We start from the raw sequence: 24,616 nt of genomic DNA, 5'->3' as shown, positions 1-24,616 counted from the left end.
TGTTTAGTTTTAAAAAGGTGTATATCAGTGCTATGGATCACTAAGTTTCAATAAACTTTAGACTAAGTCACATAGGGATTTAAAACATTCATTCAATGATACCTTAAAACTGTAATACTGTATTTTGTGAGAATCAGTGATCTATCCAATTTTATACCAGATCTGTCTTTTGCGGCAAAGGGGAACTATAAAGACATATCTAAAGAAAAATGGCTTAACACAATCGTTTATGTTAAATGATTTAGTTTTCATCAGAATTCAATAAAATTTGGATAAATCTGCACCAAATTTAGTTAGATCATGAAAGGCTGAGAGATCACTTCCTGTTCTACCTGCTTGACTTACAGAACATTTTCACAGTAACTATTAATAAGACGCAACTAATTTTCTAATACCTTTCAATTGAGAGATTACTTAAATGCTCACTTAACCCATGGGAATCTCAATATAGATGAAAAAACAAGACTTGCCCAATCTAGTTCAGAGAGCCGCTGAGAGAGTTTTTCTGATACATCATGTAATTCTTGTTCTGTTAATCTCTTTCTTGGCCTCTGGGGGAAAGGTGAATTGCAGGATGAGGCTGTAGCTCTGTTTTCATTTCTGTAATAAAAGTGACCATTTGACAGTAAAACAGCTAGGTGTCTATTATTTAGTTTAAAATAACTGTAATACAAACTTTAACAAATACTTCATTCTGGTCTTCACGGCTAAATTTGGAGATCATGCCCCTCCATTTTCAAATTCCTTTGCAAACAGACTATAAACACTGAAGTCTGCAGTAATGTTACCTTTTTCCTTTGGGAGGCTTCCTTGTCCTAGGCCCTTGGACCTGAGCTGGATATACTTCCCGTTTGCTGTCTTTAGGCAACTTGGAAATTAAGAAAACTCTATCATCTAGATCCTATTAAAAACAGAAAAAAAGTTGATTTGAAAAAGCTACAAATAAGAAACATGAACTTTCTGCGGGTGAGGAAGGGAGGAACTGTGGCACAAAGCTACGTGCCTTCAATCTCCGTGTTTTGAAGTGCATTTGTCAAAAGACCCTATTGACACCCAGTGCACCAAAGGACTGGAGCAATGTCTAGAAACTTGTGCTCAGAGAACAAGTGTGGCTCAGGATGCCATTCAAATAAAAACACAGGCCAGGTGTTCTCTAAATATGAAATTTCAGGGATTACCACCATACCTGGGCAACAAAAAAATTATCACTAGTACAAAGTATTCAAGTGGTTATCTTTTGTATCGATGTCAATAAAGGCTGTCCAAAATTGAAACAGTTAAAGACAACACCTCCCAAAATATAAATATAAACACTTAACATTTTAAATTTCCTTCTTTTTTTTTTTTGAGACAGAGTTTTGCTCTGTTGCCTAGGCTGGAGTACAATGGCTCGATCCACCTCCCAGGTTCAAGTGATTCTCCTGCCTCAGCCTCCCTAGTAGCTGGGATTACAGGCATATGCCACAACACCCGGCTAATTTTTTTGTGTATTTTTAGTAAAGATGCTGTTTCGCATGTTGGCCAGGCCGGTCTCGAACTCCTGACCTCCAGTGATCCACCTGCCTCAGCCTCTCAAAGTGCTGGGATTACAGGCATGAGCTACCGTGTCCAGCTAAATTTATTTCCTGGTCTTAGAGATAATCTTTTAGAAAATACTTCTTGTGATGAAGAAACATTTAATGTTTTTTTGTTTTTTTGTTTTTTTTGTTTTTCGAGGTGGAGTCTTACTCTGTCACCCAGGCTGGAGTGCAGTGGTGCAATCTCGGCTCACTGCAACCTCCACCTCCTGGGTTCAAGCGATTCTCCTGCCTCAGCCTCCAGAGTAGCTGGGATTACAGGCACCTGCCACCGCGCCTGGCTAATTTTTGTATTTTCAGTAGAGACAAGGTTTCACCATCTTGGCCAGGCTGGTCTTGAACTCCTGACCTCGTGATCCACCCACCTCAGCCTCTCAAAGTGCTGGGATTACAGGTGTGAGCCACCGCACCCGGACATTTATTTAATGTTTAATGATATCTTTAATTTCACTTCATTATCTTTTTCTATTAAAGTAAATTAAATACCTTTTAGTAGGCTGGGTATGGTGATTCACGCCTATAATCTCAGCACTCTGGGAGGCAGAGGCAGGCGGATGAGGCCAGGAGTTTGAGACCAGCCTGGCCAACATGGCAAAACCCTGTCTCTACTAAAAATATTAAAAAAAAAAAAAATCAACCAGGTGTGGTGGCATGTGTGCCTGTAGTCCCAGCTACTTGGGAGGCTGAGGCAGGAGAACTGCTTGCCTGGGAGGTGGAGGTTGCAGCGGGTGCAGACTGTACCACAACACTCCAGCCTGGGCGACAGAGCGACACTCTGTCTCAAAAAAAATAAAACAAACAACCTTTTACTAAATAGCAACTAAAATATAATCATATTTTTATAAAACTTTTAAAATAAAGTATTTCTAGCTCAATGAATTATTTGAAAATAAACACTCCCCTTTAACTGCCACCCAGGTCAAGAAACAGAATATTACCAACTCAGAAACATCTCCAAAATCCCCACTACGATTCCCCCAAAAGTAAACATTATCTTATGACTCCATTTGAACACCTCTTTTTATCTAATCACTCTCCTGTTTAGATGCATAGAATGTTGAGAATGTGGTCACCTAATGTTAATAATGCTTATTTCATCTCTGTACTTTCAATGCATTGCTTGAATGTTTAAATAATGAGAATGTATCACTGTTTATATATCTACCCTCTGTACATACCTGCCTGTTGTTTTTCTTATTTTTTTCTTTTTGAGACAGGGTCTTGCTCTGCTGCCCAGGCTGGAATGCAGTGGTGTGGTCACAGCTCACTGAAGCTCCTGGGCTCAAGTGATCCTCCTGCCTCAGCCTACTAAGTAGCTAAGATCACCGGCATGCACCACCACTCCAGGCTAATTTTCTATTTTTAGTAGAGACAAGGTCTCACTATATTTCCCAGGGTGGTCTCAAACTCTGGCACTCACATGAGCCTCCCAAAGTGCTGCGATTATGGGTATGAGCCACCGAACCCAGTCCTGTTCTTTTTAGAAAGATAAGGACAGGATGACTATATAAAAAAGGTTTTTTCTTTCTTTCTTTCTTTTTTTGTGAGATGAAGTCTCACTCTGTCACCCAGGCTGGAGCGCAGTGGCGCGATCTTGGCTCACTGCAATTGAAGCAAATAGGCCAATATGTTAACAGTGGTTCATGCTGGATAATGGGAATATGCATGGATATTTTCTTTTCCACTCTGTGTTTTCTAAATTTGAAATTATTAAATTACAGACACAATATGGACTCTGAAGCCAGAATGTCCAAGTTCAAATCCTGACTCTGTAATTGCTGTGCAACCTTGCCCTCTCTACATCAGCTTCCCAACAATAAATAAATATAGTAGCTACTCCAGAGTTGTTATGGGCAGTAAATTATTCAATACCCCTAAAGTATCCAGAACTGTGCCTGGCACAAAATAAACATTCACTATGTGTTGGCTCTTATTATTTCCCTTTATATGCATTCGCTTTTCTCCTGTCTTCCTAGAACAAGAATGTGCAGGTGTATACAGAGGCAAATTTTAAGGAGTACAATGCTTTGACTAGTGCAATATGCTTGACAATTCTAGCAGAGACTTCTTTAAATATAGGGGCTTCCTTGACAAAGAATAAAGACTTCACCAATACACATACACACACACAGCCTTCTAATCAATTACCAACACACACACAGACACACATACACGTGTACTTCTAGCCAACTGAAAGTAAGCTTTTCCACTTACCCCAGAAAATTCCGTATGCTCTCCAGTAGAATTTACGGCTGGGGAGCAGTGACTTGAATGCAAGTATTCTTTTCCTATGGGGCAGGGTGCTCGAGGCTCTGAAGGGTGGTAGGGTGGATGTAAAGGAATAGCTGCTCGGATAGGCTCCCCTAGCTTCCTAGCATTTGGAATCCCACTCACAGAAAGGGTTTCCGCTAGTAAGACAAATTAAAGTGGATATTACGACGCAATTCTAAGAAATAAACCATCTTATATACATACATACATACCTATATAAACATGTTCACATACATTAGAAATATTTTTTAAACTTAAGACAAAGCACATAAGAAAATAATTAAACCAGGGATGTAGCCTCAGCACACAGGGATCTAATTAAACTAGGATGTAATTTTTTTTTAATTTTTTAAAAAAGAAAAGATGAGGTCTCGCTATGTTGTCCAGGCTGCTCTCGAACTCCTGGGCTCAAGTGATCCTCCTGCCTCAGCCTCCCAAAGTGCTGGGATTACAAGTGTGAGCTACCATGCCTGGCCCCGGATGTAATTTTAATGTTATTATCATAAAACTGTTCCCTGAAAGTTACTTTAAAATAAAAAACTGGAAGCAACTTAAATGGCTTGAAGAATGTTTTGTTATGTGAATTATGGTTCATCCACATGTTACAAAACCAGTTAGGCAGTAATATTTTTATGTATTACTACCTTATGAAAATTCCAGAGATGATAATAAGAAACAAGAATGATTTTTCCAGGCTGGGTGCAGTAGCTCACGCTTGTAATCTCAGCAATTTGGAAGGCTGAGGCAGGCAGATCACGAGGTCATGAGTTCGAGACCAGCCTGGCCAACATGGTGAAACCCCATCTCTACTAAAAATACAAAAATTAGCTGGGCGTGGTGGCAAGCGCCTATAATCCCAGCTACTTGGGAGGCTGAGGCTAGAGAATTGCTTGAACCCAGGAGGCGGAGGTTGCAGTGAGCCGAGATCATGCCACTGCACTCCAGCCTGGGCAACAGAGGTAGACTCTGTCTCGAAACAACAAAAAAAGAATGTTTTTCCAATTATTATACTTTGTTATATATATATATACACATTATATATATGTATATATATTATATATATATATATAATATATATACTATAATATATATACTTATATATAATATATAGTATATATAATATAGTATATATTATATATTGTGTATATATTATATATACTATATATACTATATATTGTGTATATATATTATATATACACTATATATACTATATGTAATATACTCTATACACTATATATACTATATGTAATATACTCTATATATACTATATATACTATATGTAATATACTCTATATACTATATATACTATATGTAATATACTATATATACTATATATACTATATGTAATATACTATATATGCTATATATACTATATGTAATATACTATATTATATACATACTATATATTAAATATATATTATACTATACTATATATATACCATATATAATATCTATACTATACATATATACTATACTATATATACCATATACATATATACTATACTATATATACCATATACATATATACTATACTATATATACCATATACATATATACTATACTATACTATATATACCATATACATATATACTATACTATACTATATATAGTATATATACATATATACTATACTATTATATACTATGTATAGTATAGATATATAGTATATATATAGTATATATAATATATATAGTATATATATAGTATATATAGTATATATAGTATATATATAGTATAGTATATATATAATATATATAGTATATATATAGTATAGTATATATATAGTATATATATAGTATAGTAATATATAGTATATATAGTATAGTAATATATAGAATACTATATATTCTATATATTATATATACTATATATTATATATATACATATATATTATATATACTATATATAGTATATATACTATATATAATATATGCTATATAATATATATACTATATGTTATATATATACTATATATAATATATATACTATATATTATACTATATATAGTATATAATATATATAATATATATACTATAAATATAGTATATATATACTATATATATAATATATATATAATATGAAGACCACCAATAGACGTACTAATGTATCAGAGACTCTGTCCCATTAAAAAAAAAAGGTGAGTGGTGAGAATTTAGATAATAAAATAGTGGATGCAAAAATATGCAACCAAAGACCATGTTAAGCAGAATTCAGATACCATAATTAATAGCAAACATTTACAAGTAAGATCATGTAAGACCAAAAAGGATCTCATATACAGCAATAAAAGTAAAAAGGCTAATAGCAACAACAATTGCCCCAAGAATGATCATCAGCAGTAAAGAACTAACATCCATTACAACTCACTGTCTTCAACAAAGGATGTCCTATTCTTGGACAAAACACTAGGAGGGTACAACATATCTTCATGTGATTTAGAACTTGGTGAGGCTAAGGCTTTTTTAGACAGCATTTCATTAGGACATTGAGCACCTAGGAAAGAAAATATTAAAGGTAAAATTTTTAACTATCAAAATAGTTTGCTGAACATTATACTAAAAGCCAAGAGTTTTGTACTCAGGAAACAGAAATATTAAATAATGTTGAAAGAAATAATGTTGGTCCAACTGCTCAAAATACCAATTATTATTATTATTTTTTTCAGATAGCGTTTCCCTCTTGTCGCCAGGCTGGAGTGCAATGGCGCGATCTTGCTGCACTGCAACCTCCACCTTCAAGGTTCAAGCAATTCTCCTGCCTCAGCCTCCGGAGTAGCTGGGACTACAGGCACCCGCCACCATGCCTGGCTAATTTTTTGTATTGTTAGTAGTGACAGTGTTTCACTATGTTGGCCAGGCTGGTCTCGACCTCCTACCTCAGGTGATCCGCCCACCTCAGCCTCCCAAAGTACTGGGATAACAGGCGTGAGCCACTGTGACCGGCCATAATATCAATTATTTTTAATTGCTATCAGAAAGTAAGATGCCATTTTGTAACCAAGGATCATTTATACAATTTAAAAGCAAAGTTTCATACAATGTTTCATTATTTTGCTTTAGAAAAATAGATGCCAGGGTTATGGAAATGCTGGCTGTTTTATGGACATGTCTTGGTATGAATAAACACCAGAGTTAGGATCTTAGCTAGTACTAGAAACATGGACTCATGGTCCAGGCCAGGCGCAGCGGCTCATACCTGTAATCTCAGTACTTTGGGAGGCCAAGGCAGGCAGATCACTTGGGGTTAGAAGTTCGAGACCAGCTTAGCCAACATGGCGAAACCCCATCTCTACTAAAAATACAAAAATCAGCCAGGCATGTGGCACATACTTGTAATCCCAGCTGCCTGAGAGGCTGAGGCAGAGGTTGCAGTGAGCCGAGATTGCGCCACCGCACTCCACCCTGGGTGACAGAGCAAGACCTGGTGTCAAAAAAAAAAAAAAAAAAAGACTATGGTCCATATATTGAAGCTTAAATTAGATACCTGTGAATGTATATGATAGTTATCTGACACTTTAAATCTCAATATGAAAGGAAGCTGCCATAAGCCCTTTTATCACATCAAACCCAAACACCTCTCTGAATCTTTTTTCCTTTGCCTTAATTGCATTACTCTTAAACACAATTCCCCTCTCTACTTATAATGTTAAAATAAGTAATTCATTTTACAGTAACATCTTTTTTACATAGCACTTGACATCACAGAACCCGTTTCTGCAACCACCATCCCTTCCATTCCCAATCAATCCATCTGATTCTCTTCCTTCAAGAAACATTCTTGTAATATCCACACTTGACTCTGGTCCTTCCGTTTCTGTGCTTATCCCAATGGCAAGCATAGCTTTTTGGTCTGCGGGAGGGTGAGTTTGCCAGGAACCAAAAGTAAGGGAGAACATTCCAAGACTTGTGGTCCATATATTGGTTTAGTAATTTATGAAGCCAAGGTGGGCAGGATGGAGTAGGATGATTGGAGGAGGGCAAGGTTGGAGGCTCAAAATTGGGGCTTGAAAGATATCCAGGTCTACTGTGTGCAAGCAATAGGCTGTTGGAAATCTGGCCTGAAGCCTAGAAGAAAAATTGCCACTGCATATACGAACTTATTGGTTGAAACAATGAAAAAAGTGAGTCAACCACCAGTTCAGGAAACTACAATTAAGGAATACCCTGAAAGCGTGACCAGACTATAAGCTGCATCCATAATTCTCTTCCCAGGGTATCAGGAACCACAAATTGCCTGATAACCTTGCATACACTTATTTGCCTTGGACTTACCTGCCCATATGACTGTGACTTCAGATAAGTGTTCATATTTAATGGGTAGTGGGATATTCTGGAATTTCAAATCCCATGTCCAGTTAGCGCTCTATTCTTCTCAATTTTAAACAGTCCTACATACCATTTACATTTTTATAGTTGTATGTTGAATAACTGATACTTAAGGTTTAACTACTCACCATTACTTCTTAGAGAAAAGGTGTGCGCTGTGTCTCCAAGTCTAATGATTTCACCAGTGGATTCTGCTTCATCTCCATCCCAAGAGGGGCCCAACGTCTCAGAAGACAAGGAGCACCTGAAAAAGTTCCTTCCTTCACTCAGGGCCCAGCCTGACCAGAGGGCCCTTCCCCTGAGGACCTGGAGAGCTGCTGGGTGCAGAAAAAGGAAAAGACTCTCTCTTTTGCTCCTTAGCATGTCTTGCTGCTTATGTTTTATTTTGACTGATATATGAATGGTAGAAATAGCTGTATATAAAGCGTCAATGATTAAACGTATAGGAGAACAGCAAATACTGGTGACTCTAGGGTGTGGGAGTGAAGGGGGTGGGATGCTAATTTTGCATTAAATATCCTTCAATTGTTTCACTTTTGCGCTCATTTTGTTACTTTAAAAATCTTATAGAAAGAAGTTCATCAGGCTGGGCATGGTAGCTCACGCCTGTAATCCCAGCACTTTGGGAGGCAGACATAGGTGGACTGCCTGAGGTCAGGAGTTCACAACCAGCCTGGCCAACATAGTGAAACCTCATCTCTACTAAAAATACAAAAAATTAGCTGGACGTGGTGGCAGGCGCCTGTAATCCCAGCTACTTTGGAGGCTGAGGTGGGAGAACCGCTTGAACCTGGGAGGCAGAGGTTGCAGTGAGCCGAGACTGCACCACTGCACTCCAGCCTGGGCAACAAGAGCGAAACTCTGCCTCAAAAAAAAAAAAAGATGTTCATCTTATGATGGTTTCCTCTGAGACACATTTTTTACAATGTACTATACCTAAAAAAGAAGGCATTGCCTGTGCTCTTCGAACCATGAACATATAGCATTATGTTCAACCTCTAGTTAGCAAGAAGTGCAATCAAACCTGTCATGACAATACATTTTTGTCTATGAAAGAAGCACAAGTTTAAAAACTGTAAAAATGATCAATGATATTGGCTCATGAGGGTCCTGTAACCCAGCATTTCTATACTGTTGGTAAATGTACAGTCATGGCCTTTTTGGAAAACAGTCTGGCAACTTTTACTATTAGCCTTAAAACATTTACACTGTCTTACTCTGAATCTAGCCTCAAGATGTAAGGAGGAAAAAAAGAATAAACATTAAGTATCACGTTTTTTATAATATTAAAAAAAACTCTCTACTTTAGAGGAATGGCTTAGTAATTTATGAAGCATCCACATGAATGATGTTATACAGTGATTACAAATTATTATAAAGAACTTAACAACTTGAGGCCGGGCGCAGTGGCTCACACCTGTAATCCCACCACTTTGGGAGGCTGAGGCGGACGGATCACTTGAGGTCAGGAGTTCAAGACCAGCCTAGCCAAAACGGTGAAACCTCGTCTTTACTAAAGATACAAAAATTAGCCAGCCGTGGCGGCATGCGCCCGTAGTCCCAGCTACTCAGGAGGCTGAGGCACAAGAATCACTTGAAACCGGGAGGCAGAGGTTGCAGTAAGCTGAGATCGTGCCACTGCACACTCCAGCCTGTGTGACACAGCAAGACTCTGTCTCAAAAAAAAAATTTAGCAACTTGAGAACACTTAATGTTAAGTTTAAAAATGCAAAAACGAGCCCGGTGAGGTGGGTCATGCCTATAATCCCAGCACTCTGGGAGGCTGCAGCAGGAGGATCGCTTGAGGCCAGGAATTCAAGACCAGCCTGGTCAACATAGCAAGATGCCACCTCTGTTAAAAAAAAAAAAAAAAAGAGAAAAATTAGCCAGGTGTGGTGGCACACACCTGTGGTCCCAGCTACTTGGGCTTAAGCCCAGGAGTTCAAGGCTACAGTGAACTCTGATCACGCCACTGTACTCCACCATGGGTGTCAGAGCAAGACCCTGTCTCTTTATTAAAAAAGCAAGGGTGAGGGGCAGGCAACAAAATTATATAGATATATGACTAAATCCAAAAAAGAAAAAAACATAGTAAAAAGGACTAAAAAATTTAACAAAATGTTAACAGGAGTTATTTAGTTCGGAATAGATTTTTTTTCGTGCTTTTTCTATTTTGCAAGTTTTTTGCAAAGATGATGACCTACTTTGATGACTAAGAGAAAAACAGGGACCAGGCGCAGTGGCTCATGCCTGGTCCCAGCACTTTGGGAGGCCAAGGCAGGTGGATCACCTGAGGTCAGGAGTTCAAGGCTAGCCTGACCAACAAGGTGAAACCCCATCTCTACTAAAAATATAAAAATTAGCCAGACATGGTGGCTGTAATCCCAGCCACTCAGGATTACTCCTGTAATCCCAGCTACTCAGGAGGCTGAGGCAGGAGAATCGCTTGAACCCGGGAAGCAGAGTTTGCAGTAAGTCGAGATCATGCCACTGCACTCCAGCCTGGGCGACAGAATGAGATTCCGTCTCAAAAAAGAAAAAAAAAGAAAAATATAAAAATGAGTAGGTAGTTGATACTGAGATTTAGGTATTATATGTAACTCAAGGTTCTTAAAACTCCCTCAGGAAGGTTTAAAATATGAGAAGTTAGTAGAAGTTTCACATTAGCTTTTTTTGGTGTCATCTTGGTATATTATGTGCGATTTTAATTCTTAGTCCAAAAAGCGTAACTTGTTTTCATTAAATTCAGAGACACTGAGTGCTACCTCCCAAAAGAAACTCTTTTCCATGATGATTTAGATTCTTTAGTACTTTCTGGCTCTTCCAAACGTTCTCCTCGATCGGATTCTTTAAAATACTGTTCAGTTTCACCTGTTCAGAACAGATAAAAACAATACCAAAAAACCCCTAAGTGAATACTACTTTTTCTATGTAAGAGGCAGGGAGAGGTAAGGACAGTGAGGCACCCCTAACTTGCCATGGTAAACAGGGTTCTTGTGGAAGTGCAATCAGAAAGAACCAAATCTTCACCTGTAATGAGCATGTATTATTCGAGTAACAAAGAAACAAGAATATTGCTTTAAAAACAGGGTCTACAGTTGTATGAGCAATGTTTTATTTTTTAAGTTAGTGGCAGGTCCATTCAATATTTTTATACCTCTCCATCTGTAAAGGATGTCTGAGGTATATCAAGATGACAGAAAACATGATTGTGTCAACGTAATGCAAGCTCCAAGATAATCATGCCTTAGGCTGAGTCAGGCTGTATCAGGGCTTGGATGAAATTTTTCTTAAGACCATCAGTCTTTTTTCCACCCCACCATACTTGAAGAATACATACTTTCACCAGTAGCTATAACTCACTAGGGAAATAATTTCAAAACATATGTAGGTGAAACCTCCCATGATTCAGATTTACCCCTTTGGATATTCTCATGCCCATGTCTAGAGATTCACCATTCAAACACCCACCTTCATTTTTTTCTATTTCCATATTCACCAAGCAACATTTCAATAACATCAATTAACATTACACATTTACTCTGAGCTAGGCTGTGTGCTCAACTGTTTACACATCTACTCACTTAACTTTCACAACCACCATGAAATAATTTTAGATGAGAAAACAGGCTTAGAGAACTGCCGTCATATAGTGAGAGGCAGAACCCAGCACTGAACCCATGGTCTTCCTTCGAACCCCTCCTTCTTTAGTGGTAAATGATAATGCTAGCTCAGGTCCCAGGTAGAAGCTGCCCTGCACAGCTGATATGATTAGTGATAATAAAGATTTGTTTCCCATTACTATTAACTGGCATTTTGAAGAATCTGATCAGCTCTAGGCAATACTGCCAGGTAAGTATATATTAGACCTGCAAAGATGAGAAGCAGACTGTAAGAAAATGCTATCCAGCTAAGGTACTGTCATATAGGGAAGCCTATCTGAACAACTTCCCCAGTACCTCACCACATACTGCTGATCTCCCCTGGGAATATCCTTCAGTCTTTCACCACCACCAGACTCACATAAAAGTATCTCTCAGTTGCCCCCTCCTCTCTTCATCCCCACTGCCATATCATTAGCCAGGCACTACCATCCCTCCCCTTCCTGCGAGCAAGCACTAAACTGTAAAAACTGCTGCTCTCTTTACATTTCAAATTAATCTCAATCTCTTTACTTAGAGATTGTTTTCTACCTCTTAACCCTGTTACTAAAAAGACTAAAAAGGTACACAGCATACAAATACCTACTGGTAGCCTTGAATTAGGTGAGTTCCACCTGTCAATACTCTCCCCTAGTTCTAATTCCCCCTTTATGCTTTTATTGTATGTATTTATGGCTGTCTCCCTGACTCAAGTACAGGTTTGAGAGCATCAACATGACAAGCAGCTTGGAATCCTCCCAGAGTACCCAGACGCGTATAAAACACTCAATCTTTGAAACAAAGAAATGTCCAGTGTGGCAGACTTTTCAATTTTCCCTCCCAGCTTTTAAACAGTTTAGTAACAATTAAAGGTAGGAAACTATCTCTAACTAAAGACTTCAAGATTAATTTCAAATGTTATAACCACAGGTCTCACCATAAACAAAGTAAGAATGAAGAAGGATGAGCCTACTCCAATTTTTTGTCTTAATTTGTATTCGAATTTATGTAAATTGTGGTTGCTGCTGAAAATTTATTTTTGATAACTTTTCAACATAAGAACAGGTAATATATTATTCTATTCATGACCAACAGCATTATTTACTTAATCTCAAATTATTAAGACAGTGAAGTTCTTTTACTTTTTGCAATGACAAATATCTGAAATATTTAGGCTGTCACAAATGTTAAGTGCAGGCTAAAGACACAAATGCACCAATTCTTCCTGTTGATGCCTCAGTAACATCCAAATATTTACCATAAATAGCAGTTCTGAAACACGAAATTTTGGAGTAAGAAATTTTATGCAATCATAGGACAATAAATAATCTAGCCAGAAATTTACCTTTCTAGTATAAATTAGTTTTAAAGTAATTTATAAGCAACATCCAAGTTGATAAAGAACATGATGACAGTCTAAGACAATTTCCAACCAGCTGGAACAATAAGAATTTGAAATTTACAAGTAAAGTTATCGGGTATACTGTATTAGTGAATCTGCTTCCTATGAAGAAAAATACACAAAAAGATAAAAGGCAAAAGGGACATATCATAAAAGGTAAACCAAACCAAATTTCCATTCTTAAACTTACTTTTCTCATGAGATGTTTCACTGATGCGTTCTGTAAGATACTCCAACAAACCATCAAATATTTCCAGGAGATTCTTAATAGATTCTTTATCTCTTTTCACTATATTTTCTCCTGGAGACAGAATATAGAGCTATTAAAAAATTTAACCATGAAATCTGAAAGCTTCATAATCTTGAAATTGGATACAACATTGTGAAAATGCCATTTAAGAATACAGGCGATATATACCAACTTACAGCTCCTTGGAGATTAAATAAAAAAAAGAATACAGGTGAAACAATTATAAATATTAAAAACACCAATTTCCTGCTGCCTGATTATATTTGAAGAAAAAAAGGGGGAAGCTTTAAATATGGTGTCTAATAATTCACTGGCATATTCCTTCCTTTTTTGGAGAACAAACTAATTGGATTTAAGAAAACATCTCTAGTAAGATTTATACCAAAATATATTGCAGCTAAACAGAACTTTACCAGATTGGTGGGAAAAAGTGGCAGGAGAGAACACTTTTTCCCACCATTTTCTAACTGGTGGTGTGTTCAAAAGATTATAGCAGCAGAGTAACATCAAAACAACAACAAAAAAAACAATAAACTTGTTGGGATACTTTCATCGGAAATTCCTGAGTTCTCCACCATAACCCCCCATATTTGTTAACTCCTCATTTTGTGTAGATCATACCATTTTTCTGATTAAAATCCTTTCCCTGGCTCCCTTTCTGAAATATAAGCCCTGCACATAAAACCTTTTTAAATCTCACCCCATTTTCAGCGTCTCTAGCTACATCTCTTACCATATCCACTTCATACTCATAACTTACACTCATAGATCATAGCACAGTCCCTAGCACAGTACCTGCTCCATGACAGATTTTTAATATAAATGTTTAGGTTGAAATGTTGAATAGAAATGGGTTGGCAAAAAGCATGGAAACTTGACATATTTAATGTCACCTGAAATGGACTCCAAATCAACCTCAGGTATAGATAGTACTTAACTCTTGTGATACTCTGATTGTCCTTTGGGAGATCATGCCTGGCATTCTCATGAGTTCACACCAATATGGGAAAAGCAGTGTAAAATTTGACATTTGGGAGAATCTAGCCATTCGTAACCTCAGCCATGATGCTAAACAAACCTAAACCAGAAATTTGACATTTTATACTACTACTAGTAATAACAATGTTTGACACTTTTTTCATTTAAAACAATGAACCAGAAATCTTGGTTTTGGACGTGTTTTTCTGGCTTAAAAATACCTAAGTATATCCCAAGAGCATCCTCAAAACTTTTCAGTTTCTAGGATGGGGAGTATACTGACAACCTAGCAACTAAGACTGCCAGCCAGAATGCAGTGCTTCATGCTGCAGGAGAAACTGTTTTACAATTTTTCATGGGGTGGGTGTAATCTGTCAAAGACAGCCCTGCATTAAAGAGCTTTACAAACATATATGTTTATAACCCTGCTATAGTATGTTTAACAAGCACAAATAGCAGAACTTGTCCTACTTGGGTGATAAAGCAATTACAAATTGCAAAAAGAAGAGGGAAACTATGGGAGTATCCCTCAAATTATCTCCAAACTGATTTACCCACTGACTCACCTAGAACTGCATTAAAAAACTTAAGACAGAAGAGTATTTTATTCTCTTTGCAAAAATTTGTTCTTGTATCAAATTAAGAGATGTAAATCAGGACTTATCCTGATTAACGTTTATCTCCTTTTACAACTATCAAAGAATAAATCAACAGTATAAATCCTCTTTTTGTGATTATAGTTTCACATCGTCAATATTCCCTCTATTCATAAGCTTGAAATAACTTACTGGAATAATCTTTCATTTCTAAACATAAATGAAATACACATAATATAGTGATTTATAAATATATTTGGTATGTTTGGTTTTAGAATACAGCATAGTATACTTTATTTTGGAGATTTAATTACAGTAAAAAATTTCTGAATAGATAATATGGTTCAAAATTCAGAAAGTGCAAAAAGTATGCACTGAAAGTTCTTGTCCCTTTGTCCTGCAACCCTGAGGTTCCCTTTGTTGGACGCAATCAGTATTACAAGTTTCTTGTATATGCTTCTAGAGAGTTCTTCTGATTGCAAACAACTGCAAATTTCTGCACACCTTTGTTTTTACAAACACTAGCATACTACTCTGCACATTACCATTATAATTGTACTACATTTTTCTCACATCACATATGCTAGAGATTGTTCCCCTAACACGGAACATTGTGCACAAAGAGCATATTCAATCAACTTTTAGAGCCACAGAGCAGTCCACTGTATGCAGCTATCATGATTTATTTAACCAATCCCTACTAATGGACATTTAGGTGTTTCTAATTTTTAGCTATCACAAACAAGTAGAATAGTATGCTTTAAAATAAAACAATATGGCCAGGTGTTGCGGCAAGTCAGGGACCCCAAACAGAGGGACCGGCTGAAGCCATAGCAGAAGAATGTGGATTGTGAAGATTTCATGGACATTTATTAGTTCCCCAAATTAATACTTTTATAATTTCTTATGCCTGTCTTTACTGCAATCTCTAAACATAAATTGTAAAGATTTCATGGACTCTTATCACTTCCCCAATCAATGCCCTTGTGATTTCCTAGGCCTGTCTTTACTTTAATCTCTTAATCCTGTCATCTCGTAAGCCAAGGAGGATGTATGTCGCCTCAGGACCATGTGATAATTGCATTAACTGCACAAATTGTAGAGCATGTGTGTTTGAACAATATGAGATCTGGGCACCTTAAAAAAAGAACAGGATAACAGCAATTGTTCAGGGAATAAGAGAGATAACCTTAAACTCTGACCTCCAGTGAGCCAGGCAGAAAAGAGCCATATTTCTTTTCTTTCAAAAGCAAATGGGAGAAATATCGCTGAATTCTTTTTCTCAGCAAGGAACATCCCTGGGAAAGAGAATACACGCCTGGGTGTAGGTCTATAGATTGCCCCCGGGCATGGCCGTCTTTTATGGTCTATAGACTGTAGGGGTGAAATAGACCCCAGTCTCCCATAGCGCTCCCAGGTTTATTAGGAAGAAAAAATTCCCGCCTAATAAATTTCGGTCAGACAGGTTGCTCTCAAAACCCTGTCTCCTGATAAGATGTTATCAATGACAATGGTGCCCAAAACTTCATTAGCAATTTTAATTTCGCCCTGGTCCTGTGGTCCTGTGATCTCACCCTGCCTCCATTTGCCTTATGATATTCTATTACCTTGTGAAGTACTTGATGTCTGTGACCCACACCCTATTCGTATACTCCCTCCCCTTTTGAAAATCCCTAATAAAAAGTTGCTGGTTTTTGCAGCTTGTGGTGCATCATGGAACCTACCGACATGTGATGTCTCCCCCAGATGCCCAACTTTAAAGTTTCTCTCTTTTGTACTCTGTCCCTTTATTTCTCAAACCGGACGACGCTTAGGGAAAATAGAAAAGAACCTACGTAGCTATCGGGGCAGGTTCCCCAACAGCCAGGCACAGTGGTTCAGGCCTGTAATCCCAGCAATTTCGCAAGTGGAGCCAGGTGGATCGCCTGAGTCCAGGAGTTCCAGACCAGCCTGGGCAAATGGTGAAACTCTTGTCTTTACAAAAATTAGCCAGGCATGGTGGTGCACACCTGTAGCCCCAGCTACCCGGGAGGCTGAGGTGAGAGGATCACCTGAGCTTGGGAGGTTGAGGCTGCAGTGAGCTGCGATTGCACCACTGCACTCCAGCCTGGGCAACAGAGTGAGACTCTGAATCAAAAAATAAAAATAAATAAAACAACATAACATAAAAACAAAAAACACACCTCAAATTACCAGCTAAGATATTTATGTTTCAGACCCAGATCAACTGCAAAATCAATGTTCAGCTCTCCTGGAAAAGTTCTCATGCATCGACATGACCTCTATCAGTTGATTGTCTTAGCTCAATCTTACAATTTGGTCTACCCCATAAGCTCACTCATTTGGTTAAGTAAACAATGTCTATGGTTCTAACAATTATTTTTACTAAAATGCATAATTAGGTGATAGTTATATATATACCAACCTGTTATGTGAGACAAGCTGACCTGCAAGTAATCCAAGGCCAGCGAATCAATTACTGCTTGTACATTGTGTGCATCATCCTCTTGACTCCTAGGAATAGCTATGAGGTCTGTGGGGGAAAAAAAATCACATAATTTTGTATCCATGAGAGGCCAAGTTTTCATCTCATTGTCTCTCACCAGGCTACTGAATATATTCAACTGCTACAGAGGCTCTGCCCAAACAGAACATGCTGTAAGGTACAGATAAAGTTAATAAACCCTGAACTCTACACAGCAGAATCTTTATTGGTTGAGTGTTTATTGATTGAACCGACTTATCAATATTGGACTGGTTGAATACGGTTGAATATTACACCATATATATAGAGAGAGATATATATGAACATGCTCTACAAGAAGCACCATGTTAAGCAAGATAAAGTGGTCCCTAAATTCAAAGACAGCTAATAGTCTAATAAGGGAGCCAAGACATGATACTTTAACCCATAACTATGGGCAACTTTCTATGAAGAAAAAAAAAAAACACAACAGGCATTCAAGGAGGGTTCTTATATATACACATATCTATGTTTATTATTTATTGAGACAGGGTCTCGCTCTATTGCTCTATCGCTCAGGCTGGAATGCAGTGGCGTGATCTTGGCTCACTACAACCTCCGCTTCCCCAGCTCAAGCAATTCTCTTGCCTCAGCCTCCACTATGTGCACCACTATGCCTGGCTAATTTTTGTATTTTTAGCAGAGATGGCGTTTTGCCATGTTGGCCAGGCTGGTCTTGAACTCCTGGCCTCAGGTGATCCACCTGCCTCGAGTGATCAGCCTCCCAAAGTAATGGGATTACAGGTGTGAGCCACCACGCCCCGCCCTTATATGTCCTTTTGAATAGCCAACTAGAATTATTGGTATAAAGATTTAAAAGGTCAGCACAGGCTGGGCGTGGTGGCTCATGCCTGTAATCCTATCACTTTGGGAGGTAGACAGGGGAGGATCACAAGCTGAGTTGGTACCACCCTGGTCTTGAACATAGTGAGATGGTGAGCAAGATGAAAGGACATATGTGCTTACTAACTGTCTTGGTAAATTAGGTTCATCATCTACAAACATCAATTCTTATCCCTAGCACTGGTTAAGTAACAGGATCCAATAAATTCCCATGCTCCACTCAATTTTACAACCTTTGAAGGTACATTTACAGAAAGGATGCAACTTTCACAAGGCATTAGCCATGATTAGGTTAAGCCGTGATTATCAGGAGCCCTCAAACTGATCTGCTCAAGGCCATTATTATGAGTGGGTTCCACAGGGTATTCCTTAAGGAATACAATATTATAATTATACAATATGCAATATTAAATACAATTTAATATACAATATTTTAATATTGTATATTAATATAATTTAATATGCAATATTAAAAAAAGATATAGACAAACAAAATGAAATTTTTTAAATACCAAAGAATCTAACTAAAGGACTAAAAACTTTTGGCCTAAGATATAGGCAAAATTACTCCTGCTTTTAGTATTCTTACCTGGTACCTTTTCTCCCAAAATAGACTGATAAAGAGCAATAAAAACATTAGCATCACAGTCTTGAAGTTCATGTATTCTCAGATGTATGTGACACTTAAAAAGAAGGTTATTGGCAATGGTTACCCACTCTGTTGGGAAAAAGGGGGAAAGATCAGTCTTAAACACCACCAGAAAAAAATCACACACACATTTAAAAAATCCAACAACCTCCCCCCCAACAAAAACAGACATTGAACTTTGCAGAAGATAAGGAATTTGATTGTTATAGAATTTCAAAGACCCTTTAGGCATGATTTTTAAAAAGATGTATTTAATTTCTTGGGATGAATTCCAGAGTGCTGTAATTTCTATATAGTCAAAACTATACTGCAAATTCAATCGTTACTGTTGCAGCCTAAAATCTTAAGTTACTTATATAAGCCTTACATGGGTGTTTTAAATTAAAACATATTTACAAGTAAACAGGAATATTATGTCATAAACAACAGTTTAATGATAATCCGAGGTTACTAGAAACTCATTAATGGATGTTGCTTCGCACTCCCAATAGCATTGGTCTTGTGTTTACCCAATTATCTTCTGCAAGTCAGGATTTCTCTGGTGCCCGAAAAAGTGGTGATTAAACTTAGGCTGTTAAGAACTGGTATAATGACAACATCAACGCTAATGCATGTTAGTTTTTCTTTTTTATTATATCGATCTATATGAAAGAAAATATGGGAAGTACATGAAGCTCAGAATTATCAATACTGCTGACGTTTCCTGCGTACCACATTCTCCTCTCCCCTAGATATTGCTGGGATTTGCAAAGTTTGACGGTTTCTCTACCAAAAGTAACTTAGAAAGCTTAAAATACTTGTTCCTTGAAATGGCTGGCGATTGGTAGGAAAGCACTTTCAATCGGTATTAGAAACAAACATCTCCACTATGTTCTGGACACGTAACGTTCTGGAAACGAATAAGAGTGTATTTTCCATGCACATAATCCCCCTCCCCACGCCCCTCTCTCACAGCTGGCCAAACCATGACAACTGGTTTGTACGCAGTCCTTGTGAAAAGGATGAAAGCGTCCTAGACAACCAAATTAATTCGCTCTTCAAAAACGGTGCTAGACAAAGTCCATGACTCTAGAGGGCACTGAAGAGAAAAAAGCACAACTATTCTACTGTGGCAGGGGCATGAATAAACCTTAAGAATGCTGTTCCTTTAAAGACCAATACAAAAGCAGGTACGACCTCAGGGCCCATAGTGCAAGGGCGGAGGGCACACGGACAGCGGCTACGCGCCCCACAGAAAGACAAGTCCGGGGACGACCCTTCTGACCGCTCTTTTTGCAGCCAGGACCCGAGTGTCCTACCGGCCTCGCCCCAGTGCCTCTCTCTCTCCCACAGCATACTGCTGTTCCACGGCCTCGAAGCGTAGAGGGGGTGAAGCTGACAGACCCTATCCAGAGAACCCGCCACCGGGACGCGGCGTCTGAAGGTCCCGAGCCCCGCCGACAGCCCAGACCCAGTCCGGGCTAGCCCGAGGCCTCCCTGGAGGTGGACGGTTTCAATCCACAGATACTGGGACCCCAGGGAGACACTCACCAGCCTCCGAACCTGCCATGTCTCGAAGGCAGGTCGCCGCCGGACTCCGACGCGGCCGGGCAGGCGACGGTGTCCTGGAAGGGCCGATCCACGCAGACCCGACGCTGGGGCGCGGGCGCACGAACCAAAGCGCAGGGAAGGAGGAGTGAAAGAGGGAGGGACGTTAAAAGAGCTTCTCGCCGCTGATTGGTCATCAGAGGAGCACTTCCTTTCACAGCACGTGCCACGGAGGCGGTTTGGGAAGTTTAGAGACCATTCTCCGCCGACCAAAACCCGTCAGAGGATTATCAGACCCGCGGGTCGGACGGTCCAAATCAGCCGGCAGCCCGAGCGGGTTCCGGAGTGCGGACAGCGCACTTCCGGTGAGCTATTTCGTTGTGTATCCCTCCGCCGACGTGAACGGGGAAGTAGTGCGGCCCGCTCTCCCGGCGGTCCAGGGTAGTACAGTCACGTGACAACGCCAGGCCCCGCCTCCCCCCTCTTTTGGTTACAGGCGTGAGGGCTCTTTGGAGACGTAAACATCTCCGAGTGGCGAGGGTGGGCGGGGCTGGGCTTGGGAAAGGGCGGGGTGGCTTGCTAGAGGTGTGGAAAGACGAGAAGAAGGTGAGGTCAAGAGAGTGCAGAACGAGGTATTCCAATGGTGGGTGGGCCCTGACCTGAGAGAGTGGCGCGGGGAGAGGTGAAAGCGCGGCGATCCTGGAACGCCGGCCGGCGTTGCGGCTTATGCGCGAGGGGCGGGGCGATTAGGTCATAGAGCGGCTCCCAGCGTTCCTTGCGGCGTAGGAGGCGGTCCAGACTATAAAAGCGGCTGCCGGAAAGCGGCCGGCACCTCATTCATTTCTACCGGTCTCTAGTTGTGCTGCTTCTGCTGGTGTCATCGCCGTCCCTCCTCTGCTGCCGCCCCCGCAAGGCTTCGCCGTCGTCTAGGCCATTTCCAGCGACTCGTCGCACGCTTTTCTATATACTTCGTTCCACCCCAACCGCAACCATTGACGCCATGTCGGGTTATTCGAGTGACCGAGACCGCGGCCGGGACCGAGGGTGAGTTTGGGAGCCGAGCTGTCAGGCCTGGCGGGTGGGGGATGGGAGGGCGGGTCAGGCTGGCGGCGGGCGGGGGCTTTGCGGCTTGGACTCGGCTTTTCCGGGCTATCTTGGGACCTCCTTTCCCGAAGGCTTGCGCCATTTTGATATTCACGTAACAGCGATCGGAAGAGATTTGACGGTTTAGTGTTTTCAAGCTTGCTTTTTGTGTGGGGATCGGGGAGCCGTCGGGGCGGCTGCCATTTGGTAGCTGTTGAGGGAACTCAGGGAGCGTATTGTGCGGATGAAAGCGCGACGCTTTGAGGCAGACGAAGGAACATCTGTTAGGTGCGGCCTTTCGAGAGGTGTTTTTGGGGTGGCCGGGCATTCTGTGGGAGCGAGGGGACCACTTCCAAAGCCACTGGTGCTGTTGGGGTAGGAGGGCGGCCGGCAGGAGCCATGTGGCTGAGTCGCGGGTACAAAATGCCGGCCTCGGACATGGCGGCGGCGCCTTTGTTACCCCGCCCGGCGGAGGAGCTCAAAATGGCAGCGTCGAGAAAATGTGGCGCAGAGAGAAATGCGAGACAAAGGGGGAAGCGCCGCCCCAGCGGGAACGCCGCCCGGCCGGCTCCGCCCGGGCCGGGACTCCTCCCCCGGTAGTCGCCGGCTCCTCCTTTTCTTTTTTCCTGCGTTATATAATTTTGATTCGTTGATCTGGAGCTCTACCGCGGCGTCCCCCCAGCTCGGTTTGCTAGCAGAAGTGTTTCTGAGAAAACCCTTGTTCTGTTATCGCTGTCTGTACTGTCTAGGTTCTTACCACTAAAGCTGTTTGGCTTGAAAATGGCTATATGAGTAACATCGTTGTGATGCTCTTCGGTTAATGTAGCCTTGTTATACCTGATAGTGAATTGCTAGACTGGTAGGGAAGATTATAGTAGCCACAAGAAGTAGTGTATGATCCCAAATTCTGGCGTCTGGGTGACAAGTTTCCGACATGATAAATCCCCGGCTTCCGACATGATAAATCCCCGGCTTCTGACATGATAAATCCCAGGCTGTTTACATGATCCCAGGCTGTTTACATGTATTGGGGACTACGGGAAATGTTAACTGTGGCTGTTGAGAGAGAGAGACAGATTTTCACTAAGGACAGTGCTAGGTTTACCTTTCGAAGTCTGTTTTCAGTGGTCTTTAGCTTGTGCCAATGGATGGCAAACAAATCTATACAGAAACCTAGGTATAGCCATTTGAAAATGTGAATAACGTTTTTTTTTCATTCCAGGTTTGGTGCACCTCGATTTGGAGGAAGTAGGGCAGGGCCCTTATCTGGAAAGAAGTTTGGAAACCCTGGGGAAAAATTAGTTAAAAAGAAGTGGAATCTTGATGAGCTGCCCAAATTTGAGAAGAATTTTTATCAAGAGCACCCTGATTTGGCTAGGCGCACAGCAGTGAGTAAATTCATGTGGCTTCATCAGGCTGTAACTCGATCATGGATTCTAGTAAATGAAATTCTGACAGGTGTTTTGCAAATAACTCAATTTTGGTAGATTTACATTTTCTGACTTCATAATTGGGAAAGTTGTGACTCACTTATGGAAATAGGTGGCTTTGGGTTTTTTTTTTTTTTTTTTAGTTAAATTAGGTAGCAACAAATTTTTTTCTGTCGTAATAGGGTGTTCATAGGTGGGTCCAGATTAAAATGAAGGCTACTTTAGTTACTAAATTACGAAGTTAGGGGCTTATCAATTACCTATTTAGCTAGGGGTGGTTGTCATAAATTTTAAGACTGTTATAATTTATTTTGCAGCAAGAGGTGGAAACATACAGAAGAAGCAAGGAAATTACGGTTAGAGGTCACAACTGCCCGAAGCCAGTTCTAAATTTTTATGAAGCCAATTTCCCTGGTAAGTGCTACTTTTCAGTTCTACCTACCCCTGTGTTTTTGTTTCCACCTACCCCTTCTTTTTCTTGGCATCACTAATTTTTACTAAATATCTGTCACTAATTATAGCAAATGTCATGGATGTTATTGCAAGACAGAATTTCACTGAACCCACTGCTATTCAAGCTCAGGGATGGCCAGTTGCTCTAAGTGGATTGGATATGGTTGGAGTGGCACAGACTGGATCTGGGAAAACATTGTCTGTAAGTTTGGGAGAACTCTTGAGTTGATCTGATATATGCAAGAAAATGTAATGGTAATTTAAAAACGAGTATTTTAATGTGGTTTCTGTTTGTCCCCACCTTCACCCCAAATAGTATTTGCTTCCTGCCATTGTCCACATCAATCATCAGCCATTCCTAGAGAGGGGCGATGGGCCTATTGTAAGTATATATTTTTAACTTTTTATTGGAAGCATAATGTACAGATTTTAGACTACATAGCTAAAGATGTAATCATTTGTGGTGGTTTTATACAGAGGTTAGCTCAGCCTGTTCAGCTGGAGCTGCTTTGGGTATTGGACAACACATGAATAAAGGATCTGCTAGCATAACTAATAAGTTAGCAGTTTAAAACTAGTACTCAGGTTTGTGCTGAAAGCTGTTTCTCTTTCCTTAGTGTTTGGTGCTGGCACCAACTCGGGAACTGGCCCAACAGGTGCAGCAAGTAGCTGCTGAATATTGTAGAGCATGTCGCTTGAAGTCTACTTGTATCTATGGTGGTGCTCCTAAGGGACCACAAATACGTGATTTGGAGAGAGGTATGTAACGAAAAGGGTTTTATTTGTCATTGGTGCTAAATATCCTAGGTATTGTAGTTACGCTTACGTGTTTAATTAAAGGTGTGGAAATCTGTATTGCAACACCTGGAAGACTGATTGACTTTTTAGAGTGTGGGAAAACCAATCTGAGAAGAACAACCTACCTTGTCCTTGATGAAGCAGATAGAATGCTTGATATGGGCTTTGAACCCCAAATAAGGAAGATTGTGGATCAAATAAGAGTAAGTGTCCTTTGAAATATGTGGTCAAACTGAAGTCTGTTTTCACTCTTAGAGTCTGATACTAAT

The 24,616-nt window shown here is 40.0% G+C and overlaps 2 protein-coding genes across 6 annotated transcripts in view; one reads left to right on the top strand and one right to left on the bottom strand.

The window, feature by feature from the left end:
- CEP95 (centrosomal protein 95) overlaps positions 1-21,023 on the bottom strand; it is a 32,277-nt gene extending 11,254 nt beyond the window's left edge. For 4 of the 5 annotated variants that reach the window (XR_010138340.1, XM_063718863.1, XM_063718865.1 and 1 more), the window contains exons 1-12: positions 20,587-21,023; positions 18,997-19,125; positions 17,466-17,573; positions 13,407-13,517; positions 10,939-11,044; positions 8,302-8,417; positions 7,190-7,268; positions 7,044-7,087; positions 6,216-6,341; positions 3,792-3,985; positions 789-901; positions 471-600 (exon numbers count right to left, since the gene is read on the bottom strand). Coding sequence is in view for 4 of the 5 variants with exons in the window: in XM_063718863.1 (XP_063574933.1) it covers positions 471-600; positions 789-901; positions 3,792-3,985; positions 6,216-6,341; positions 7,044-7,087; positions 7,190-7,268; positions 8,302-8,417; positions 10,939-11,044; positions 13,407-13,517; positions 17,466-17,573; positions 18,997-19,125; positions 20,587-20,605 (1,275 nt within the window). In the remaining variant the exon portion in view is untranslated. The remainder of the gene's footprint in view (positions 1-470; positions 601-788; positions 902-3,791; positions 3,986-6,215; positions 6,342-7,043; positions 7,088-7,189; positions 7,269-8,301; positions 8,418-10,938; positions 11,045-13,406; positions 13,518-17,465; positions 17,574-18,996; positions 19,126-20,586) is intronic. The other variant, XM_002827728.5, reaches the window with a different exon arrangement.
- Positions 21,024-21,413: 390 nt separating this feature from the next.
- The window catches only part of DDX5 (DEAD-box helicase 5), an 8,079-nt gene continuing 4,876 nt past the window's right edge, over positions 21,414-24,616 (top strand). The window contains 7 exon segments of the mRNA NM_001133486.1: positions 21,414-21,627; positions 22,889-23,054; positions 23,414-23,510; positions 23,618-23,751; positions 23,866-23,931; positions 24,167-24,308; positions 24,390-24,550. Coding sequence (NP_001126958.1) covers positions 21,584-21,627; positions 22,889-23,054; positions 23,414-23,510; positions 23,618-23,751; positions 23,866-23,931; positions 24,167-24,308; positions 24,390-24,550 — 810 coding nt within the window. The 5' untranslated portion in view covers positions 21,414-21,583.

The sequence above is a fragment of the Pongo abelii genome, chromosome 19 (assembly GCF_028885655.2).
Source record: "Pongo abelii isolate AG06213 chromosome 19, NHGRI_mPonAbe1-v2.0_pri, whole genome shotgun sequence".
NCBI lineage: Eukaryota > Metazoa > Chordata > Mammalia > Primates > Hominidae > Pongo > Pongo abelii.
Note: the sequence above shows the minus strand (reverse complement) of the source record. Positions and strands in the feature narration are given on the sequence as shown.